The sequence below is a fragment of the Phycodurus eques genome, chromosome 2 (genome assembly GCF_024500275.1).
Source record: "Phycodurus eques isolate BA_2022a chromosome 2, UOR_Pequ_1.1, whole genome shotgun sequence".
NCBI classification, from domain to species: Eukaryota; Metazoa; Chordata; class Actinopteri; order Syngnathiformes; family Syngnathidae; genus Phycodurus; species Phycodurus eques.
In genome coordinates, this window is record NC_084526.1 from 11,402,885 (window position 1) to 11,425,980 (window position 23,096).

The 23,096-nt window shown below is 43.2% G+C and overlaps 1 protein-coding gene across 1 annotated transcript in view; it reads right to left on the reverse strand.

Annotated features, from left to right (window-relative positions):
- The window catches only part of spata17 (spermatogenesis associated 17), a 45,623-nt gene that overhangs the window by 20,006 nt on the left and 2,521 nt on the right, over window positions 1–23,096 (reverse strand). Inside the window, exons 4-5 of the mRNA XM_061701487.1 lie at window positions 16,941–16,991; window positions 8,951–9,054 (exon numbers count right to left, since the gene is read on the reverse strand). Coding sequence (XP_061557471.1) covers window positions 8,951–9,054; window positions 16,941–16,991 — 155 coding nt within the window. The remainder of the gene's footprint in view (window positions 1–8,950; window positions 9,055–16,940; window positions 16,992–23,096) is intronic.

The following is a 23,096-nucleotide window of genomic DNA, read 5'->3' on the forward strand; positions in this document are numbered from 1 at the left end:
AGTTACTTTAAATGGTGGCAGGTGTGTGCTCAAATGATTCCCATTAATTCACATCCCAGTTATGAAAGGGTGTACACGCTTGTGCAACCATATTTAGTTCAGTCATTTATTTAAACTTCCCTTGTCTAAAGAAAAAAATATCAATTGCGTTGCATAGGTTATAGGTCATTAATGGTGATAAAGGTTTTTAAATTATTTATCGTGGTCTCATTTTTATGTAACCAAATAGTCACTTTTGAACAGGGGTGCATATATATATGCACATACAGGGGACTATTTGTATGCTCTGTACATCTGTCATACAACAGTTTGACCCTAGAATGTTATTTCTATTTTTATTACAGGTTTACAACTCTGTCTGAACAGCAGAGTACAATAAGTTATTACGCAGCATGGTTACACGTACTGGTTTTCATGTGATTTTTTTCATAATTATGGTTTGGAAGTGTTTTTCATATAAATATTTATTGTAATTATGACAAGTACAAATTTACGTTACGTCGTGAATTTCGTCGTAAACTGAAGATCCTGTGTATTCTCTTTTGGAAAGTTTGTACCAACAAATTAGAGGTCGTCCAGCATCAAGGAATGAATGTGTTCGACCCTTAGAGGCTTTGTTGTATCTAATTTTTTTGTCTTTATCTGAAAAACAAAAAAGCAAAAAACATGATTCTAGATTTGTTTCTTTTTCATTATTATTATTTAATCTTTTATGGTTTTCTTAACTTTATTTTCAAGCACGGTATTTAGGAACCACCTAATTTGATATTTGTCCTGCTGTATACTTACCCTTTGATTACCCTTTTTTTATAATTAGTCATAGGCTACATTCACACTGCAGGGCATGAAGCCCAATTGAGTTTTTTTTTTTGTTTTTTTGTTAAATCTGATCTTTTTATGTATGCATTCTAATGACAAAAACAAAGGTGCCTTTTAAGGTGAACGGAATGTGTCTGTGAAGTGACACGCATGCGCACCAAACACGAAACGCAGTGTGTTAATGGAAGTAATTATGGCCCTTCCTCCTGACGTATTTGTGGCAATTTCAATGATTTTGCACTTGAAGTGATTGGTCCACCGCCATATATCTTTATCAGTTCAAAATAATCTTCTTTTTACCACTGACTGTTCTTTTTCTTCTTCTTTCACGCGTCTGTTTTGTCAAACAATTGTGATGGTTTTGCCTTTTGATGACGTATTGGTCGAGTGCGACCTGACCGTCCAGACTACAATTACATATCCGATTTATATCCACATACGAAAGAGGCCTAGGTCGGATTTGAAAAAAAATTGAATTGTAATGAAGATGAAAAATTCAGGAAGACGTTTTCCCTTGCCCGGACGCAGGTCACCGGGGCCCCCCTCTGGAGCCAGGCCTGGAGGTGGGGCTCGAAGGTGAACGCCTAATGGCCGGGCCTGAAAGGGTAACGTGAGTCCCCCTTCCCATGGGCTCACCACCTGTGGGAGGGGCCATAGGGGTCGGTTGCAGTGTGAGCTGGGCGGTGGTCGAAGGCAGGGACCTTGGCGAGCCGATCCCCGGCTACAGAAGCTGGCTCTAGGGATGTGGAATGTCACCTCTCTGGCGGGGAAGAAGCTAGAGCTGGTGTGCAATGTCAAGAAGTTCCAACTAGATATAGTCGGGCTCGCCTCCACACACAGTTTGGGCTCTGGTACCAGTTCTCTTGAGAGGGGCTGGACTCTCTTCCACTCTGGAGTTGCCCACGGTGAGAGGCACCGAGCAGGTGTGGGTATACTTATTGTCCCCAGGCTCGGCGCCTGTACATTGGGGTTCACCCCGGTGGACGAGAGGGTAGCCTCCCTCCGCCTTCGGGTGGGGGGACGGGTCCTGACTGTTGTTTATGCCAGGCACCAAACAGCAGTTCAGAGTACCCAGCCTTTTTGGAGTCCTTAGAGGGGGTGCTGGAGAGTGCTTCTGCTGGAGACTCCATCGTTCTGCTGGGGGACTTCAATGCTCACGTGGGCAATGACAGTGAGACCTGGAAGGGCGTGATTGGGAGGAATGCCCCCCCGATCAGAACCCGGGCAGTGTTGTGTTATTGGACTTCTGTGCTCATCACAGATTGTGCATAACGAACACCATGTTCAAGCATAAGGGTGTCCACACGTGCACACATCAGACTTGCGGCTGCATGTCTTGGACACTCAGGTGAAGAGAGGGGCGGATCTGTCAACTGATCACCACCTGGTGGTGAGTTGGCTACGAAGGTGGGGGAAGATGCCGGTCCGACCTGGCAGGCACAACCGTATTGTGAAGGTCTGCTCGGAACGTCTGGCAGAATCCCGTCAGAAGGAGTTTCAACTCCCACCTCCGACAGAACTTTGCTCACGTTCCGGGAAAGGCGGGGGACATTGAGTCCGAGTGGACCATGTTCAGCGCCTCCATTGCTGAGGCGGCCGACCGGAGCTGTGGCCGCAAGGTGGTCAGTGCCTGTCGTGGCGGCAATCCCCGAACCCGTTGGTGGGGATGCCATCAAAAAGCTTTGGTGGTCGCTGAAGCAAAAACTCGGGCATGGGAGGAGTTTGGTGAGGCCATGGAAAAAGACTTCCAGGCGGCTTTGAGGAAATTTGAGGCAGGTCACTGAGGTGGTTAAAAAGCTCCTCTGTGGCAAGGTCCCGGGGTGGATGAGATTCGCTCGGAGTTCCTAAAGTCTCTGGATGTTGTGGGGCTGTCCTGGTTGACACGCCTCTGCAACATCGCGTGGACATCGGGGACAGTGCCTCTGGATTGGCAGTCTGGGGTGGTGGTCCCCTTTTTAAGAAAGGTGACTGGAGCGTGTGTTCGAACTACAGGGTATCACACTCCTCAGCCTCTTTGGTAAGGTCTATTCAGGGGTGCTGGAGAGGAGGGTCCATCGGGAAGTCGAATCCCGCATTCAGGAGGAGCAGTATGGTTTTCGTCCTGGCCATGGAACAGTGGACCAGCTCTACACCCTCCGCAGGGTTCTCGAGGGTGCATGGCAGTTCGCCCAACCAGTCTACATGTGTTTTTCGGACTGGGGGAAGGCGTTCGACCTCCTCTGGGAGTCTTGTGGGGTGTGCTTCGCGGGTATGGGGTACCGAACCCACTGATACGGGCTGTTCGGCCCCTGTACGACCGGTGTCAGAGTTTGGTGCGCATTGCCGGCAGTAAGTCGGACTCGTTTCCGGTGAGGGTTGGACTCTGCCAAGGCTGCCCTTTGTCACGAATTCTGTTCATAACTTTTATGGACAGAATTTCTAGGTGCAGCCTAGGCATAGAGGGGGTCCGTTTTGATGGCCTCAGTATTGCATCTCTACTTTTTGCAGATGATGTGGTTCTGTGGGCTTCATCAAGCCGTGATCTCCAACTCTCACTGGAGCGGTTCGCAGCCGAGTGTGAAGAGGCTGGGATGAGAATCAGCACCTCCAAATCGGAGACCATGGTCCTCAGTCGGAAAAGGGTGGCGTGCCTTCTCCAGGTCGGGGATGAGATCCTGCCCCAAGTGGAGGAGTGGTCTTGTTCACGAGTGAGGGAAGAATGGAACGAGAGATCGACATGCAGATCGGTGCAGCGTCTGCAGTGATGTGGATCCGTTGTGGTAAAGAAGGAGCTAAGGCGAAGCTCTCGATTTACCAGTCGATCTACGTTCCTACCCTCACCTATGGTCACGAACCGTGGGTCGTGACCGAAAGAACAAGATACAAGCGGCCGAAATGAGTTTCCTCCGCAGGGTGTCCGGGCTCTCCCTTAGAGATAGTGTGAGAAGCTCGGTCATCCAGTAGGATCTCAGAGTAGTGCTCCTCCACATCGAGAGGAGCCAGATGAGGTGGTTGGGGAATCTGATTCGGACGCCTCCCGGACGGTTCCCTGGTGATGTGTTCTCGGCATGTCCCACCGGGAGGAGACCGCGGGGAAGACCCAGGACACGCTGAAGAGACTACATCTCTCGGCTGGCCTGTGAACGCCTCGGGATCCCCCCAGAAGAGCTGGATGTAGTGGCTGGGGAGAGGGAAGTCTGGACGTCCCTGCTATAGCTGCTGCCCCCGCGACCCGACCTCGGATAGGCGGTAAAAAATGGATGGAATTGTAATGTTCACATTGATAATCAAATACATGTCACATATGGGCAAAAGAAAAAGAAAAAAAAATAGTTTCCAGAAACGGCACAAAAACAACTATGGCAATGTTCACACTGCAGGTCAGTTCTGATGTAAATTTTCTTTTACATCAGAATTGACCTGCAGTGTGAACGTAGCCATAAATTTTATTTTACATCAGAATTGACCTACAGTGTGAACGTAGACATAGTTGTTTTTGTGCCGTTTCTGGAAATGAGTTTTTTCAGTCTTCTGATGGGCTGAAACATTATGGTAAGATATGGTTTGGTATGGGACCTGTTGCTTTGGCATCCACTTGAGAAGACTGAATAAAGATGACAATGCAATGTAACAAATATTATGTATTTAAAGCAATTGTTGTTTGAGTATCTTTTAAGTCATAATTTTGTTTAATTATTTGAAAAACATATAGTACCAGTGAAGCAATATGATTACAATGCACAGTCGATCGGCCTGTGCTAAATGGGGACCATTAGTCCGACTTTGAATAATTCATTCGGAGCGCTGGACAAACACACAGGTACAGTCTTACAGAGGAAGTGAGCAGAGTGGTGGATTAAAAAGGAGACTTTTGCGGGATGACTGATCCGGCAGAAAAGGTCCCAGCGGCTCACAGGGACAGGATGTTTCAAATAAACGCCTGAGTGGCTTTAATTGATTGTGACCCCGGTGGCACAAAAAAAAAAGTGATTAACTGGAAAGAAAATGACCTCAACACCCCCACCACAGCAGAGGATGGGCTTAGTAGATGCATGTAGTTGACAGCTAAATTACGTGTTATTATAGAAACCCCAATTCGAATGAAGTTGGGATGTTGTGTAAAACGTAAATAAAAACAGAATACAATGATTTGCAAATCATTTTCAACTTACATTCAATTGAATATACAACAAAGACAAGATATACAGTTAAAGACAACCCCTATGTGACTGTTCAGATCTCTCCACCTTCAAATCCCAACTGAAAACCCACCTATTGCGAACTGCTTTTAATGTGCTTAATGTGTAACTCTGTCATGTTTTATTCCTGTCTTTGTTTTATTTTTTATTCTAATTCTGTTTTTGAATCCTATCATTTTTCATTTTATTTTTAAAGCGTCTTTGACTACCCTTTAAAAGCACTGTATAAAATAAATGTATGATGATGATGATATTTAATGTTTAAACTGATAAAGTTAAATATAAAAGCAAATATTCACTCATTTTTAATTTGACACCTGCCACACACTCCCAAAAGCTGGGACAGGGGCATGTTTACCACTGGGTTGTATTACTTTTCCTTTTAACAACACTTAATAAGTATTTGGGAACTGAGGAAACGAATTGTTGAGGCTTTTTAGGTGGAATTCATTCCCATTCTTGCGTGATGTTTAACAGTCCGGGGTCTCCGTTGTCATATTTTGCGCTTCATAATGCACCACACATTTTCAGTGGGAGACATTTCTGGACTGCTGGCAGGCCAGTATAGTACTCGCACTCATTTACTACAGAGCCACACTGTTGTCACAAATACAGAATGTGGCTTGGCATTGTCTTGCTGAAATAAGCAGCGACGTCCCTGAAAAAAGACGTTGCTTGGATGGCAGCATATTTTGCTCCAAAACCTTTATGTACCTTTCAGCATCAATGGTGCCTACATAGATATGCAAGTTACCCATAACATGGGCTCTAACAAACCCCCATACCATCACAGATGCTGGCTTTTGAACTTTGCGCTGATAACATCCTTTTCCTCTTGCGCTTGAAGGACATGACATCCATGATTTCCAAACACAATTTGAAATGTGGACTCATCAACCCACAGCACACTTTTCACCATGCGTAAGTCCATCTCGGATTAGCCTGGGCCCAGAGAAGCCAGCGGCACTTCTGTGTGTTGTTGAGACACAGTACGGCTTTCGCTTTGCATGGTAGAGTTTTAACTTGCATTTGTAGATGTAGCAACAAACTCTGTTAACTGACAAGTGTTACTGAGGCTACGGGGAAATATCCTTTACACAATGATGCTGTTGTTTAGTGCAGTGCCACCTGAAGGATCGAAGGTCATGGGCCTTCAATGTTGGTATTCGGTCTTACCGCTTACGTGCAACGATATCTTCAGATTGTCTGAATCTTTTGATGATATTATGGACCGTAGATGATGAAATTGTGCATTGAGAAATGTTGTTCTTAAACTGTTGTACTATTTTCTCACGCAGTTTTTCACAAAGTGGTAAACCTCGCCCCATCGTTGCTTGTGAACAACTGAGCCTTTCGGGGATGCTCCTTTTATAAGCAATGACTCACCTGTTACTAATTAACCTGTTCACCTGTTAAATGTTCAAACAGGTGTTTTTTTTTTTTTCGCATTCCTCAACTTTCCCAGTTTTTTGTTGCCCACTATCCCAGCTTTTTTAATGTGTTGCAGTCTTGAAATTCAAAATGGGAGAATATTTGCACAAAAAAACAAAAAACAATAACGTTCATCAGTTTGAACATTAAATAGCTTGTCTTTGTTGTGCATTCAATTGAATATACGTTGAAAAGGATTTACAAGACAGTGTACTTTGTTTTTATTTACGTTTTACACAACATCCCAACTTCATTGGAATTGGGGTTTGTAGTTCTGCATTATTTAAAATAGTCTAAGTTCATCAAGATTGTTTAAAATAATGTAACACTAATTATTTTTTGTTTCTCAACAGCATCAAGAATTTAGATATGCAAATTAGGCAACTCAAATTAAGTGTGCCGGCACGGTGACTGACTGGTTAGCATATCTGCCTCACAGTTATGGGGATGGGGGGTTTGAATTAACCGACAGAGACTCCAATAAAAGTTAGAGGTCCAGTTGAGGAAAATTTCTTCAAGGCAGTGTCCGGAGCATCATAATGTCTGGAATTATTTGTAATTTACTTCTAAATATCTTGTCCTCTAACTAGTAGGTCAATATTTATTTAATAAAATAAAATGTATTTGATTGTTGATTTTCACCTTGGTCAGCACAGTTACTAAGTGGTTAGCACGTCTGCCTCTCAGTTCTGAGATTTGGGGTTCGAGTCTCGGCTCAGGCCTTTCTGTGCATGTTCTCCCTGTGCTTGTATTGGTTCATGATCGTGATTTTGGCTGCCACGATTAAATGAGCCTAATCTTCTGTGATTTGTATTTATTTATTTAACATTTAAAAGGCGATCACTGGCCGGCACGGTGAAGAACTGGTTAGCACATCTGCCTCACAGTTCTGGGGACGGGGGTTCAGATCCCGGCCCCGCCTGTGTGGAGTTTGCATGTTCTCCCCATGTCTGGGTGGGTTTTCTATGGACACTCCGGTTTCCTCCCACATCACAAAAACATGTGTGGTAGGTTGATTGAAGACTAAATTGCCCGTAGGTGTGAATGTGAGTGCGAAAGGTTGTTTGTTTCTATGTGCCTTGCGATTGGCTGGTGATTGGTTCAGGGTGTACCCCACCATCCCCCGAAGATAGCTCCAGCAGCCCGCATCCTAAGTGGGGATAAGCGGTAAAGAAAATTTATGGATGGATGGAAATTAAGTGTTTTCAAAATTACAAATGCTCAATTTACTTATTGTGCAGTAATGGGTAAAATACTTAATCACTGTGTGTTCAATTTAGTATATTTAATAGTTATGGTAAAAAAATAAAATAAAAAATAAAAATCAGGACAGGCACGGAGACTCTTTCCTGTCTGGATGATGGATAAGGGATTTTATGAAATAAAAGTATCAGAATAGTGGACGAGGTTGTGCATGTATCCATCTGTCTCTGTTATTGTAGTGAAGTGGTAACACTTCCTTAATGGGTTTTAACAGCCTGATTCCTCCTCCCTTTACAAAAAGGTGCAAATGCTGTTGGGAAGTAGGGGGAGAAGTCAGTGATCCAAGGGTTACGATAACAAATTTACAATTAATTTTAGCAGAAGCCTAAAGATATTTTGCGGTAAAATATATTAGCAAAGTTAAAATATGTAACTAAGTGTCATTTTTTTTTTTTTTTTGTCAAAAGTAAAAGATGGTGTAGCTCTAGCGGTAAGCCCTGGAGTGCGCAGCAGCTGGGGTGCACGTCAAAGGCTAATTTTCTATTTCTTCACATCATTCACTTCTCCCTTTGCTTAGCCTCAAGCACTTTAAAGGACTTTTCTCCTTCGCTCTTTTTAGTGCTCTCATTCTTTGTCTCTCTGTCACTTTAATTTCCTTACATTTTCTCTGAGGTAATATCTAGTCTACAAGGACTGATCTTAGTTAGCATCAATGTCTCTTGCTTTCGCCCTCACACACTAGTCTGAGGTAACCAATAAGATCATATGAAGCAATCTTGAGTAAATAATACTGACCAACCTTATGTTTCTGTATTAATCCTTTAAAGCAATAATACAGACAAACACCCTTTTCTAGTGTTACACAATGTCATGAGAAGCTGTACTAATTAAAATTAGTTTTTTTGTTACCTGTACCACTCGATTTTTTTTTATTGGAGATTGGAAGTAAAAGAAACAAGTGTGCACAACCTCTCATAACCGGGATTTAGCTGTGGAATTAACGCACACTTCCCACCATTTAAAGTGGGTCTGATTAACTTTCTGATTAATTTGAGATGTTTGCATCTTAGCAGACGCCTGGAAGTTTTGAGCTAACACTTACTACTACTTCAAACTGTTCATAATTCCCTCCAACTTGTCTGTGGCCCACGATAAGATAAGGGATGTTGAGGATCTTATGTAAACATTTGTGAAAACATTGCTGACATTTACAGATTATAATTAGAATTTACAACCACCAACCAGATCCACAAACATTTAAAAACATAGATTAAAGAATGTGTCAAAACGTGTATTGTTTGTATTATTATTTTTTTTACCTTACTAATTCATTTGTTCTGGATAGTCTTTCCAGATAGCTCTTGCGTGAATAGAAGCTATGGATGTACTTTCGCACATAGAATCCTCGCCACCTTCGCTGGATCTGTGGAGAAGAAAGTATGGAAGAAGACACATGACGTAAATAGATAACAGTATTAATGGCCTGAATAAGAGCCTTAAATCACACATCATATCATTGTATTTTTTTCACTGTCATGATGGAGGGACAAGATGGGATGGACAGCTGTCACAGCTCCATACATTTTACTGTGTCGCTGCAGATTTATCGTAGAAGCTCTCGATTAGCCTCACCTCGCACACACCCACATGTGCGTGGAGCATGTGAGGCAGAAGGCTGGATGTCCTTCAGACTAATTAAGAGATTAAAACAATGGAGAGTAAAAGAATCATCACACTATCAGACTAAGAAACAGGAGATACAACGGATGGAGGGTGGCGTGGAAAAACAACAAAGAGCAAAATGAGAATTAGCATTGATCTGCCAGTCAATAGATAATTTTAAATAAAGTAATTGCCGCCTCTCGAGTTCTTGCTGACCTTTGTTGACAAGTAAAATCAATGCTGTTGAATCTCATACAAATCCGAGGTGCAGCATGTAAACATTGGTTTCTATTACAGCCCTAATACATTATCCTCCGTTAGCTAGCGTGGCTCATAAACTGGAGGGGAGCGACGAGTATGATTCAAAGGAAGTGTCACAGGGGGGATTCGGGGATGATTGTTTCTCCCACTGTCTTTTCCCTTCTATTCACACGGCACCAAATATTTCTTTGGTAATGAAGGCTTGACGAGTACCGTTGCCCTTCACTGATTCGTTCTTGTAAAGGGTCACTGGCACTGGATTTCAGCCTTATTTGCATGTGCACATTCTTGCACAGAATGCAAGTGAGAGGCAGGCTAAACACATGCCAAACTTTAATCCAAGTGCATATTGTGATGCCACAAAATAAATAACATTAGAAAATACTTCAGCTCTAATAGATATCTTATGCTATAATTAATTTAGTTTATGGACAGCACACCTCAAATAGACATCTCTGTCCCCTAAGGGAAAAAAATAAGAGGTGGCGTAATATCCTTGTCATGACTTATATAGTAGACTTCTTTCTTATAACACAGTAGAGCAGACATGGAATCTGTAAAGCGGATGTTAACAGTGGAGAAATGTGAAGAGCATTTGAGAGGGAAAGCTACTAAACATTTCAAAATTAGAAGAATCGGGTATATGTGCAACCTTCTTCGGCAATCAGCAAAAACGGGTCGGAGCACTACTTCCTTGCTCGGATGAATGGCGAAGGGGACCGTGACAAAGCACCTGTAAGAACTTTAAAGATCGATAATGTCTGTTTTTTTCTTTAAACACAAGATGTCACCCTAGAGCCACCAAAGATGAAAAGATTAATGTTTAGGCTTCGTTCGTGTTTATATATATATATATATATATATATATATATATATATTTATATATATCATATTTGTGTTAACTTTTGTCCGATGGCAATAGCCATAAAGAAAACAACATTTTAACAAGTTCGGCTTCAAACAATAAGTCATAAAACCGTAGTCATGCTTGTTAGCATAGCAATACAGGAAGTCAGCTATCCTGTTTTCCAGGTTTGGTCACGTGACGTTCCGCTTATAGTGGGATTGAAAGCAAGGCGGCACGGTGGAAAACTGGTTAACACATTCACCTCAAAGTTTAGAGGTCGTGGGCTCTAAAATGGACTCCGGCCTTCCTGCGTGGAGTTCCCCATGCGCCTATATGGGTTTTCTCCGGGTAGTCCGTTTCCTCCCACATTTCAAAAACATGTATGGTCGGTGATTGAAGACTAAATTTGAATGTGAGTGTCAATGGTTGTTTGTCTGTGCCCTGCGACTGATTGGTGACCAGTTAAGGATGTACCCTGCCTCTTATTCTCTTGATAAGCAATAGTGAGCATGGATGAATGGATGGCTTGAAAGAAAGTGGATGTCACCCTTACTTGATGTGCCGGCTCAGCAACTCCGTATATCAGTTGACTAATATGCATGTGATATGGTGTTCATTCACTAATACATTCGATTGAAACACTATGGACTTAAATTACTTGTGCTGGAATCACTAATAACAACACAGGTTATACTAACATATCAACTCACAGGTTCTTACAGGTGTTTAGACACTAAAAAAGAATCCGACCGCACCACTCGACAGTAGCACTGCCTTGCTCAGTTTCCCACATCCTGCCCTGCCCTTTTCTGTCCTCTCTTTTTTTTTTTTAAATTTACGTTTTACACAAAATCCCAACTTGATTGGAACTTGGGGTTTGTAGTACCAAGTACTTATTTGTGCGTGTGTGTGAAGATAAAGCTTCATACAAATAGGCCTCCACTTGCTTTCTGCATTTGAGTAAAAAAAACACACCCACCCATGACATATCGATATCAAATACAGTGCACTAACTAATTCTAACCATTTATAATCATATTTTAAGATATTTGTGGTCAATTTGCAGTTTATTTTTCAGTGGCTATAACTAGCTCCTCTTCTGGGGCCAGTGCTTTGGTCAAGGGTAATGGCTGGAGTGTTCCGATAATGTTCAGTTTGACTTTTGTGTTGGGACGACGTGACAAAATCCAGACAAAACCCCTCATTAATCTCAAGAAGTGAAACACTAACTTTGCAAAGAAAAGTAGTTTTTTGGCTCCTGTGAGGTTTGAACATAGGTCCTTCTTACATCACCAATCGCGGAGTCAATTCCCTGCTCCATTCGCATTCATTTCCTTTCCATTAAAATTGCTATTGTGCTCTAAAGGAAGCTGTCATATTTTATAAGAGTCATAAAGGGGCTTTCTCTCCACCTTAAAAAGCTTCTTCTCCACTCTACGTGGTGACAGCAACCCCTGACCTTTCATCCCAATTTACAAGCTTTTCAGACAAACATTAGTCCAGCTGGTCAGCAACACAACCTCGTCAATAAAAGCTGACGGATTTTCTTTTTGTTGGCCTATAAAACCGTCTAAATGGTCGATACAGAATTCAGCTCTTAGCCAAAAGAGGCAATAAGGAATTGGGAAAAGTATAAGGTTTCTGTGGTAATATATTGTGTAAAAATGCCAAAAACATCAGTCAAAGCTGGAGTCTGATAGACGGGTATGGGCTGAACAGTAGCAGCTGCTCACTAGACAAATGGGAACATTTGAACACTGCAATGCTTTTTTTCAAAGTTACTACACATGAAGGTGAGATAGTAGCTAATGCACCATAAATTTTATTTATCAACCAATCAGGGGTTGGACTAAAGCTACTATTCTTCCTGCATCTTAAGGCTTTGTCTTGTCAAGACGTTTCGTATGCTGCTAACTTTGTGAGAACAGTTTGAGGAGGGCCCCTTTCTGTTCAAGCAAGACTGTGTAACAGTGCTCAAAGCTAGGTCTATGAAGGCATACATGGAGTAGTTTGGCGTCTAGAAATTAAGCATCCTTAACTCAACTCCATCAAATTAATGTTGAGATAAATTAGACCAGATACTGCACAAATATTCTCCGAGATGAGTGAAAAAACATTCCCACTGAAAATCGGAGGTTAATATTTAATAGCTGCAAAGGGGGAACAAATTCATGTAGGCATAATGGCCAAATGTCCCACTAATTTTGTCCATATTGTGTAGATCATGCATCATGTTGTCATTATCTGGGTTTGTGGACCTTTGCATTGCTTTGAATATATTGTATTTTGTTTTGTTTCATGTTGTGTTGTTGCCCTGTCTTCTCAACTCATCTACCTGTTCTCATTAGCACTGTTCCTTGTCTACCAATCAGCTTCCTTCAGCCACTCGTGTCTTGTCCAGGTGTGCCTTGTTGTCTCGTGAATTTGTTTGTATTTAGATACCTGCTTTTGCTCAGTCTGTGTCGGATCAGTGTTGCTGCTGCAAGTCATGTTTCCTTCCCTACACTGGGGTCCTCCATTTTTGCCACCAACATCACCACAAACCCTGACATGTAAACAAATAAATGAACTCAGTTCTATTTCATTCCTCCTGTGGTTCGGTGCTTCAAGGGTCACTCATGTGCTTGCGCAGGTCGATATTTTAATACACATAAAGTCACTTGTGACATCACAGTGCCATCCGTTAGCCTATATAAATGTGTGGCACCGGAAGCCAATCTTTTCGCGCACACAGAACGATTTCGAGGGACAGGAACTACAGACGTGTTGCCTGGCTCAAAAGTGTTTTCCAGGCTGATGTTTGATGGAAGGCTTCTTGCTGCCATGCAGGACGTGCCTGCATTTGGGTTGCCTCACATGCTATCAGTGGAGCCGGCTTTAGCTTCTCTGATAGTGGCACCCGACGAGGCTCTATGTCATAGTGCCAGGTGCCCTAGGCTGCAACGCGGTGCTATGCCACGGTAATTTCTCGTTCCGAAAAAGACTGGAAGCTATGTCCAGTGCTAGACCTGAGGGATCTGCATGTTTTTAAAGGTGTTGCCATTTCGCATGCTGCACACTTCAGAAGTGCTACAGCGCTTTACCTGGGTGACTGACTCACGGCCATCAATCAAAATGATGCTTATTTCCATTTTCTTATAGGTCGCCCACACTGGAAGCTGCTGAATTTTTTCCTTTGAGGGCAGGCACTTTCAGTTCATTGTTCTATCGTTTTGTTTATCCCAGGGTGTTCACTCGCATTGTGGCCACGGCTCTGTCCCTCCTACAGGCGCGGTGCTTAAATATTCTGCCCTATCTCAACGATTGGTTGATCTGTGCTCTCAGCCGCGATCAGGTCATCCGGGATACAGTGACTGTGCTCCATCATGTAAGGCGGTTGTGGCTGAGGGTGAACATGACAGAGCAGTCTGGTTCTGACCCAGACCACTGTTTTTCTCTGCTTTACCTTGGACACTGTTGCCATGGTGGCTTACTCTTCATCCAAGTGGGTTGATCATGGGAATGCTGGCTGTGTTTCGAGCTGGCAGGTCTGTCCCATACCTGTGGTTTTACCAGCTAATGTGCAGGTTAGTAAAGGCACTTGGGGTGGTTCATTTATGGCATATTTTGTTGCACCCAATACAGAGATGGCTGAACAGACCCGGTTACTGTGCGTGTCTCCTCAGTGCCTACAGTCCCTGTCTCATTGAAGGGACAGACATTGGGTTCTGCAAGGCATGCTGCTGTGATCTCTTCCCTCTCATAGAGGTTGTGTGTACAGATGCATGTTCCACAGGCTGGGGAGCAAACTTGCAGCACCAAGCAGTGCAATGCACATGGGCCCCTAACTTGTTGGGGGAGCACATAAATGTCCTCCAACTGGTCGCAGTGTAGTTGGCCCTTCGTCATTTCCTGCGGCGCTTATGGGGCAGACATGCTTGTTTGCTCAGACAACAAAGTCTGTGGTCTATCATATAACCACATTGGGGCTTGGGGGGACAGGTCGTTGACTCTGTGGCAATGGGCTTGGCGCATTCTCACATGGGCGTCCGTCTGTCTTGCGATCCTGCCAACAGCCTGTCTTCTGGGATGGTGGAATCTGGTTGCAGAATTCCTTTCCTGGCAGTCCCTGTTGCCAGGGGAATAGAAGTTGAATCCAGAGGTGGTTTCCACTACCTGGCGGACCTTTGGACCACTTTGCTACGCGTGAGGTGAATCATTGCCTTCTCTGGTGTTCTCTTACATATGATGGAGTCCATTGGGCCAGGATGTACTGGATCTACTGTATGCTTTTCCTGTGTTTCCTTTGATTTACCCAATGCTCCTGAGGGTTCTACAGGAGGGACACAGACACCTCCTGGTGGCTCTGGTCTGACCATTGAGAAACTGGTTTTTACTGCCGTACAGACTCTGTTATAGCTCGCCAATGTGCCTTTCCCTCCGGAAAGACCTTTTGTCCCAGATGAGGGGACAGCTACTGCATCCCCATCCCGATCGCCTGCAGCTGCCTAAGTCACAGACAGGTTGCTCTCTGCTGCCCAGTTTTGGCTATTCTGGCATTAATGCAGGAACTCCTTAATGGAGGTGGTCACCGTCCACTCAAAAAATGTACGTGGCAGCAATCGCTTGCTGGCATTAATGGTACCACTGTGGGGAGGGACAAGAGCATCTCCTTTGTCTTGAAGGGTGTCAGATGGCTTTGCCCACCTAGGCGACCAGTGGCCTATTGACTGAGAGGACCTGAAGTGGCTGTCGGTTAAAACTGCATTTCTTTTGGCTATGGTATCGGGTAAGCGTGTGGGTGAACTCCATCCTTTGTCCGTCGACAAGACATGTGGTCGGTGGAATGCTGATGATTTAGGTGTGACCCTTTGGCCTGCTGCCGGTTTCCTCGCCAAGGTTTTGTCGTCGACATGCAAGCTTGCTACCGATCCAGTTGGCATGGTTTGGCTCTGGTTCTGCTACTGAACCTCTGTGCCCTGTTTGCTCTTTAGCGGCGTAAACGAAGGCCACTGCCAGTGTACACAAATCTGCTTTTCTGTGCTATGCCGGCCCTCAGAAGGTCAGGACCTTTCTAAGCAACACCTTGCCCGATGGGTCGTTGCGGCTACTGAGCAGGCTTATATCTCCCTGGGCAGCCCACTGCCTTGATTTCTCCTGGCTGAGATCTTTGGTGCTGCATCTTGGATGACACCCTCTGTGTTTGCCAGATTTTACAAGGTGAATGTGGCAGTCTCCCATCTACTTGATCAGGTTTTAATCCAGCACTGTCCTCCTTGACATGGGTCTTTGTTGTGGTCTGTGGATTCCTCATGATCTTGTTGGAACACATCATACAGTGATTGAAGCACCGCCTATCGGTGAGAAGGGATGAAATAAAACTTATGTAACTATGGTTCTATCAATTCCGGGTGATTGCCAGCGTTTCCTGTCCCTCGGAATCGTCGTGTGTTCACAAGAAGATTAAGTGACTTGGCTTCCGGCGCCTTGCGTTTATATCGGCCAACGGATGTGACCAGAGATCATCCAGTGCGGTCATCTGGGAGTCATAGAACTGCTCGTTCTTAAGGTCCCAGAAACTAAATAAATGGATAACACGACACAGATCAAAATCCCACAATGGATGAACATGCTATGAGCAGCACAATCCAATGTAATTGCTCATTTTAAAAAAAGGAGACTGCCGTAGGTTGAATACTCATAAAAAAGAGAAAATCTAAATTAAAAGAAATGTTTTTTATATAAATGATAAAAACACAATAGACACAGTTGGGATTGACATTTTCCTTTCAATGATTTTGTCAATGGAACACGAGGTTTGTCAGAAACGTTCCAGGACTGATCTCACAAAAGCGATTTTTTTAAACCTAACTTCGATGTGGGCCAGAAGATTTACCTGCACATCTACAATGAGATCCTGTGGTGTTTGCTTCATTCCGTGTGCGAGAAGAAGTGAGAGAACACAACAACTTGTGGCTGCTTCACATGACAATGCACCTGCTCACAATGCCCTGAGCATCTGAAAATTGTTCCTGGCTGAGTGGAACACTGCTGTGCTGGAGCAATACTCATCCAACCTGGCTCAGTGTGATATTTGTTCTCTCTTTCCTAAGCTCATGGGGGTCATCTAGGTGACCTGTTTTGTGACGTGGACAATAGCAAGATGGTTGAGAAGACGGAGTTGCGTAGGACCCTGAAAGAATATAGTATAATAGAATACAATATAAAATAGAAGTGCATGAAGGTGTATCAGACAAGGCTGGGAAAGTGTATGAAGACTCCAGGGCGATTACTTCCATGGAGAAAACATATAGTTTGTACTTTGGATATGATATATATCTTTTGTGACACCAGTCCTGACTCTTCTCTCACAAACCTCATATTTTATTCAATACATTTTAAAACTAAGACATGAGTTACAATGATGGTAATTTTGCCACAATGAGGGGATGTTAGGAAGTTCTCACAAGACACTCTTGATCAGGTGTACCATCAACACACAATGTGTCCCTCCACCATGACACTATATTTATTAAAACAGACACTATGGCGATATTTACCCTGACCGCCATCTCATTGTAGAAATTCATCTTCATGATAAAATATTTTGCCTGTGAACACAAACGGAAAAGATTGTGTTACATGTTGTCTCGTGGCCCTCTGATCAGTCCACAGCAGGCATAAAGAATAAAGAGCTCTTTATACATAATACATTTTACACAGCCCAAGCAGCGATAGGGCGACTCCAGAAGAAGAGAGGAGGGGAAAGCACCAGAAGAAAAAGACAAAGTCAGGGGAGTATGGAGGTAGAGAGAGACAGAGAGAGAGAGAGAGAGAGAAAGAGAGAGAGAAAGAGAGTGATTAGGGGGACTTTGTATCAAGGGGAGGACAGTGCTCTCTTAATACACCAACACACACGAGGGCCAGGAAAATCTATGGCGCTGAAGCAGCGAGCTAATGGAGATGTATGACGGCCGAACACTCTCTCCTCTGAATTTCATAATCAATGACAGCACTGCCAGAAGAGACTCACATAAGGCCAGAGAATATGCAGCGGCACACTCACAGCAAAGTCACGGGGCCGACCACTGGGGGCACATTTCGGGAGCAAACTGGAGAGTTGTCCATAAAAGGGATCTATATCTCAACATATCTTTTTTTAATAACGACGGGGAAGACACAAAGGAGACTTGAAAGGTGGCTGTAAATTCAGCTCTGTGTTTTCAGACAAGGCCTTTGTAGAACTCACATTATTCATGATAGTGAGTGGAGAGAGTAAAACAGTACAACAGTGGATCTTAAGTGATTTTGATGAACGTTTGGAATTTAACTTGTGCAAATGTTTTTTGGAGGGCATTGAGGTTCTAGTATTACAGTTCATACAGGAAATTCACAGACAAGGGCTTGCACTCGCCCTCTAAATCCCAACTAATTATTTGTGTTGACAGTAACAAATAACTTTCGAATGAGGATCAATTGATGGCACTTTTCAGATATTAAGTGATATTAAGCGGTTTCTGCATAGTGAGTGCCTATGGAAAGGGAAAGGCTTAATATGTACAAAACCCCTGATGTTGGGGTTATCATTTTGATATTTTCAGAGGTTGAGTTGTCCACATACATTTTGGTGATGACTGATGGCAGTTTTCTGACATTAAAGGATAAGCTTTTTTTAAGCTTACGTTAAGCGTTTTAGTATGTCCTGTGCTACATGAGAGAAAAGCAGAATACAACTCGCAAAAAATGCTCCAGGCACAAATAGTGAGAGGAAATGGTGAGAGAACTGGAGTTAAACAATGGCTGTATGCATGTAAAACCTAACACGTCTTCTGGCAGATTTTGTGCACTATAAACTGGAGGTGTCATGTGATTTGGTGATGGCTTTTTCAGGCCCAATCGAATCCCAATTTAAATCACCACCGGTTCGTGCACAGCCCTAACACAGACCAATTGTGAGCATTACAATGCTCTTACATGATGCAGCTCAGCCAATCAAAATCATTTATCATTTATCCAGAGCAACTTTGTGAGTGAAGCAAGTGGGTGTGTGTGATGCAGGTAAGCATCAAAGAGAAATGTCCACGAAAACAGCAATAGAAAAGTTGGTTAATGCTGTTTAGTTGTTAATACCCATTCAGATTGGTTATAGACAAATACAATAATTTCTATAATTATCATTTACAGTGGGGCAAAAAAGTATTTAGTCAGCCACCAATTGTGCAAGTTCTGTGCAAGGCCTGTCGTTTTCATCATAGGTATACCTCACCTATGAGAGACAAAATGAGGAAAAAAAAAAAAAAATCCATCAAATCACATTGTCTGATTTGTAATGAATTAATTGGCAAATCCATCCATCCATTTTCTGAGCCGCTTCTCCTCACTAGGGTCGCGGGTGTGCTGGAGCCTATCCCAGCTGTCATCGGGCAGGAGGCGGGGTACACCCTGAACTGGTTGCCAGCCAATCGCAGGGCACAGAGAAACAAACAACCATTTGCACTCACAGTCATGCCTACGGGCAATTTAGAGTCTCCAATTAATGCATGTTTTTGGGATGTGGGAGGAAACCGGAGTGCCCGGAGAAACCCACGCAGGCACGGGGAGAACATGCAAACTCCACACAGGCGGGGCCGGGGATTGAACCCGGGTCCTCAGAACTGTGAGGCTGACGCTCTAACCAGTCGGTCACCGTGCCGCCTAATTGGCAAATTCCTCAGTAAAATAAGTATTTGGTCACCTACAAACAAGCAAGATTTCTGGCTCTCACAGACTTGTAACTTCTTTAAGAGGCTCATCTGTCCTCCACTCATTACCTGAATTAATGGCACCTGTTAGAACTTGTTATCAGTATCAAAGACACCTGTACACAACCTCAAACAGTCACACTCCAAACTCTACTATGGCCAAGACCAAAGAGCTGTAAAAGGGAACCAGAAACAAAATTGGGATTGGGATTGTTGAGGGCACACTCCGCTGTGCTAAAGTGTGTAAAGGCCTTAACAGTTCAGGGGCCACAAAGAGGAGGACCACTGGTGAATGTGATCACGAACAAAATCAAACCAAACAGGATAAAAGAACTATGTAGGCCAACAACTTCATCTCTTCTTTAACTTGAAGGAACCCATGCTCATGAAAGGGATGATTTTAGGAAACAATATACATCCAGTGGGACAAAAAGGTATTTAGTCAGCCACCAATTGTGCAAGTTCTCCCACTTAAAAAGATGAGAGGCCTGTAATTTTCATCATAGGTATACCTCACCTATGAGAAACAAAATGCGAAAAAAAAATAAAATCCAGAAACTCACAGTCTGATTTTTAAAGAATTTATTAGGAAATTATGGTTGAAAATAAGTATTTGGTCACCTACAAACAAGCAAGCTTGGCCGGCTCTCACAAACCTGTAACTTCTTCAAGAGGCTCCTCTTTCCTCCACTCATTACCTGTATTAATGGCACCTGTTTGAACTCGTTACCAGTATAAAAGACACCAGTCCACAACCTCAAACAGTCACACTCCAAACTCCACTATGGCCAAGATCAAGATTGGAACAGAAACAAAATTGTAGACCTGCATCAGGCTGGGAAGACTGAATCTGGAATAGGTAAGCAGCTTGGTGTGAAGAAATCAACTGTGGGAGCAATTATTAGAAAATGGAAGACATACACGACCACTGATAATCTCCCTCGATCTGGGGCTCCACGCAAGATCTCACCCCGTGGGGTCAAAATGATCACAAGAACGGTGAGCAAAATTCCCAGAACCACACAGGGAGACCTAGTGAATGACCTGCAAAGAGCTGGAACCAAAGTAACAAAGGCTACCATCAGTAACACACTACGCCGCAGGGACTAAAATCCTGCACTGCCAGACGTGTCCCCCTGCTTAAGCCAGTACAAGTCTAGGCCCGTCTGAAGTTTGCTAGAGAGCATTTGGATGATCCAGAAGAGGATTGGGAGAATGTCATATGGTGAGATGAAACCAAAATAGAACGTTTTGGTAAAAACTCAACTTGTCGTGTTTGGAGGAGAAAGAATGCCGAGTTGCATCCAAAGAACACCATACCTACTGTGAACCATGGGGGCGGAAACATCATGTTTTGGGGCATATTGTCTCTCATAGGTGAGGTATACCTATGATGAAAATTACAGGCCTCTCTCATCTTTTTAAGTGGGAAAACATGCACGATTGGTGGCTGACTAAATACTTTTTTGCCCCAGTATAAACAAAATGTGTAACGGATGAAAGACCAAGAAAAGACCACCTTATAATGGGCAGCACCATGGAAGACTGGTTTCCACATCTGCCTCACAGTTCTGAGGACCTGGGTTCTTTCACATCCCAAAAAAATGCACAGCATGCTAATTGAAGACTTTAAATTGTCTGTAGGTGTGAAAGTGAGTGCGAATGGTTGTTTGTCTATGTGCCCTGCGATTGCCTGGCGACCAGTTCAGGGTGTACCCTGCCTCTCATACCAGTTCAGGGTGTACCCTGCCTCTCATATATATATATATATATATATATATATATATATATATATTTAGAGAGACAGAGAGAGAGATTTTTCTAAAAATTCAAAATGTTCCCGCTATTGTTCGACAATTGCACAGAGAGGTTTTCTAAATGTTTATATTCACAATTGTAATGTTGAGTTCTTAGTGAAGTTATATAAAGTTTTTGTCAGACCTGGATTGGAATACGCAACTGAGGTATGGTCTCTTTCGTATGATATAGAATTAACAGAGAGTGTAACATTTATTTACACCTAGATTGTCAGGCTTCTCTGGTTACTCGTATAACGATTGTTTAGCTAAATTTAGCCTTCAGTCCCTAACTCATCGTTGCACTTTGTTCGATCTGATTATGGTGTACAAGATTATTAACAGCCTTGTGGATATGAACTTTCATTTATTCTTTGAATATGCACTGTCAGATCGAACGAGACGTCACAATTTAAAACTCCAGATAAACGGGATTAATATGGACCAAAGGAAATTTTTGTTTTTATTTTTGGTAACAAAGTAGTGCTATTAAGGAATAATCTTTGTCGTGATATTGTTCACTCTCCCACACTAGCAATTTTTCAAAGACGCGTGGCTCAATTATTATTATATTGTGGGGTCGGGGTAAGAGACCGGACAACGGCGCACCTCAGTCTCTGCTGGTCAATTAACTTTTTTTTTTAATTTTTTTTTTTACTGTATGTGTGAGATGTAGGGCTGCACGATAATGGCAAAAATAATAACCACGATTATTTTGATCAACATTGTAATCTATTATTATGAATCACGATTATTCCTTATGTTGGGAAAAAAACATTTTATTACACTACTTTTCAACAAACAATATATAAACAGTCTTCAGTGCAAAATCAATCTTTAAATAATAATAAATGATAGATAATAAAAGAAATGTACCCAAGAAAGTCACATTTACCAAGTGTTAACTGAATAAATATGCTACTGCAGAGCTCAATCACAAATTTCAACTTAATGAAAGCAAATGCAGTTTAGGCGTAGAAGGCAATATATTGTCCATTATGCTGCAAGCACCGACATTCATTTGAAAATACCCATCAACATAGTGAATTATCAAGGAAAGGTACGGCTCCATTGTTCTGCTTGACCATAGGTCAGTCGTGCATGGTCGCAAACTGCAAAGTTGTGATTTCGCTCTCTATTTACTCCCGGCGTTTGTCACTGTGGTCAGGCTAGCCTCCAGTGGAAGTCAAGGCAACCGCAGAACGATTTTTAATACGATGCCTTATGATACCACGCCACCTCCTCGCCATCGTCCTGCGAGGGACAAATTCAAAGTAAAAGCCTAACATATTAATACATCGGACAACAATGACATTTTAGGCTTTTATTTTGAAGTTGACACCGGGGCACATTGCCAGCGTGTTGCCGTAATGCTTCGTATGAACAATCGTTGTGGCAGCTAGCTTGACTTTTTGACTCCAGGTTGTTCATCCAGTGTATTAAAAGCCACTTCGGAGATATAATTGCGTGATGGGATCACATGTTTCTTACACTTAAGTCACATACTACTTTTCCCGTCTGCAAGCAGTAGGGCGTGTTCTACCGGGATACAGCAGACAAACATAGTGCAGCGGCGCGTGTCCTGGAGCCAGTAATATTGGAGCAGGGCATGTCCTGCCTGGAAACTCTGTGGGAATCCTAATAACGCGTGCTGGATGCCACCCGTTCTTCTTTAGGCAGCTTAACGAAGCCTTAACCATGCGTTCGCCGCCCTGGTGGCTGGCTGACGTGATTGAAAAAGCGCTTCATATGCAGCAGTGACCGCATCCATCCATCCATTTTCTTTATCGCGTATCCTCACTAGGGTCGCAGGCTGCTGGAGCCTATCCCAGCTATCTTCGGGCGGGAGGCGGGGTACACCCTGAACCGGTCGCCAGCCAATCGCAGGGCACATAGAAACAAACAACCATTCGCAGTCCTCAATCAACCTACCATGCATGTTTTTGGGATGTGAGAGGAAACCGGAGTGCCAGGAGAAAACCCAACAGGCACGGGTAGAACATGCAAACTCAAACTCCACACAGGTGGGGTCAGGATTTGAACCCCGGTCCCCAGAACTGTGAGGCAGATGTGCTAACCAGTTGTTCACCGTGCCGACCAGTGACCGCCTTTTAAATTTTAAATAAATAAATAAATAAAAATCACAGAAGATTAGGCTCATTTAATCGTGGCAGCCAAA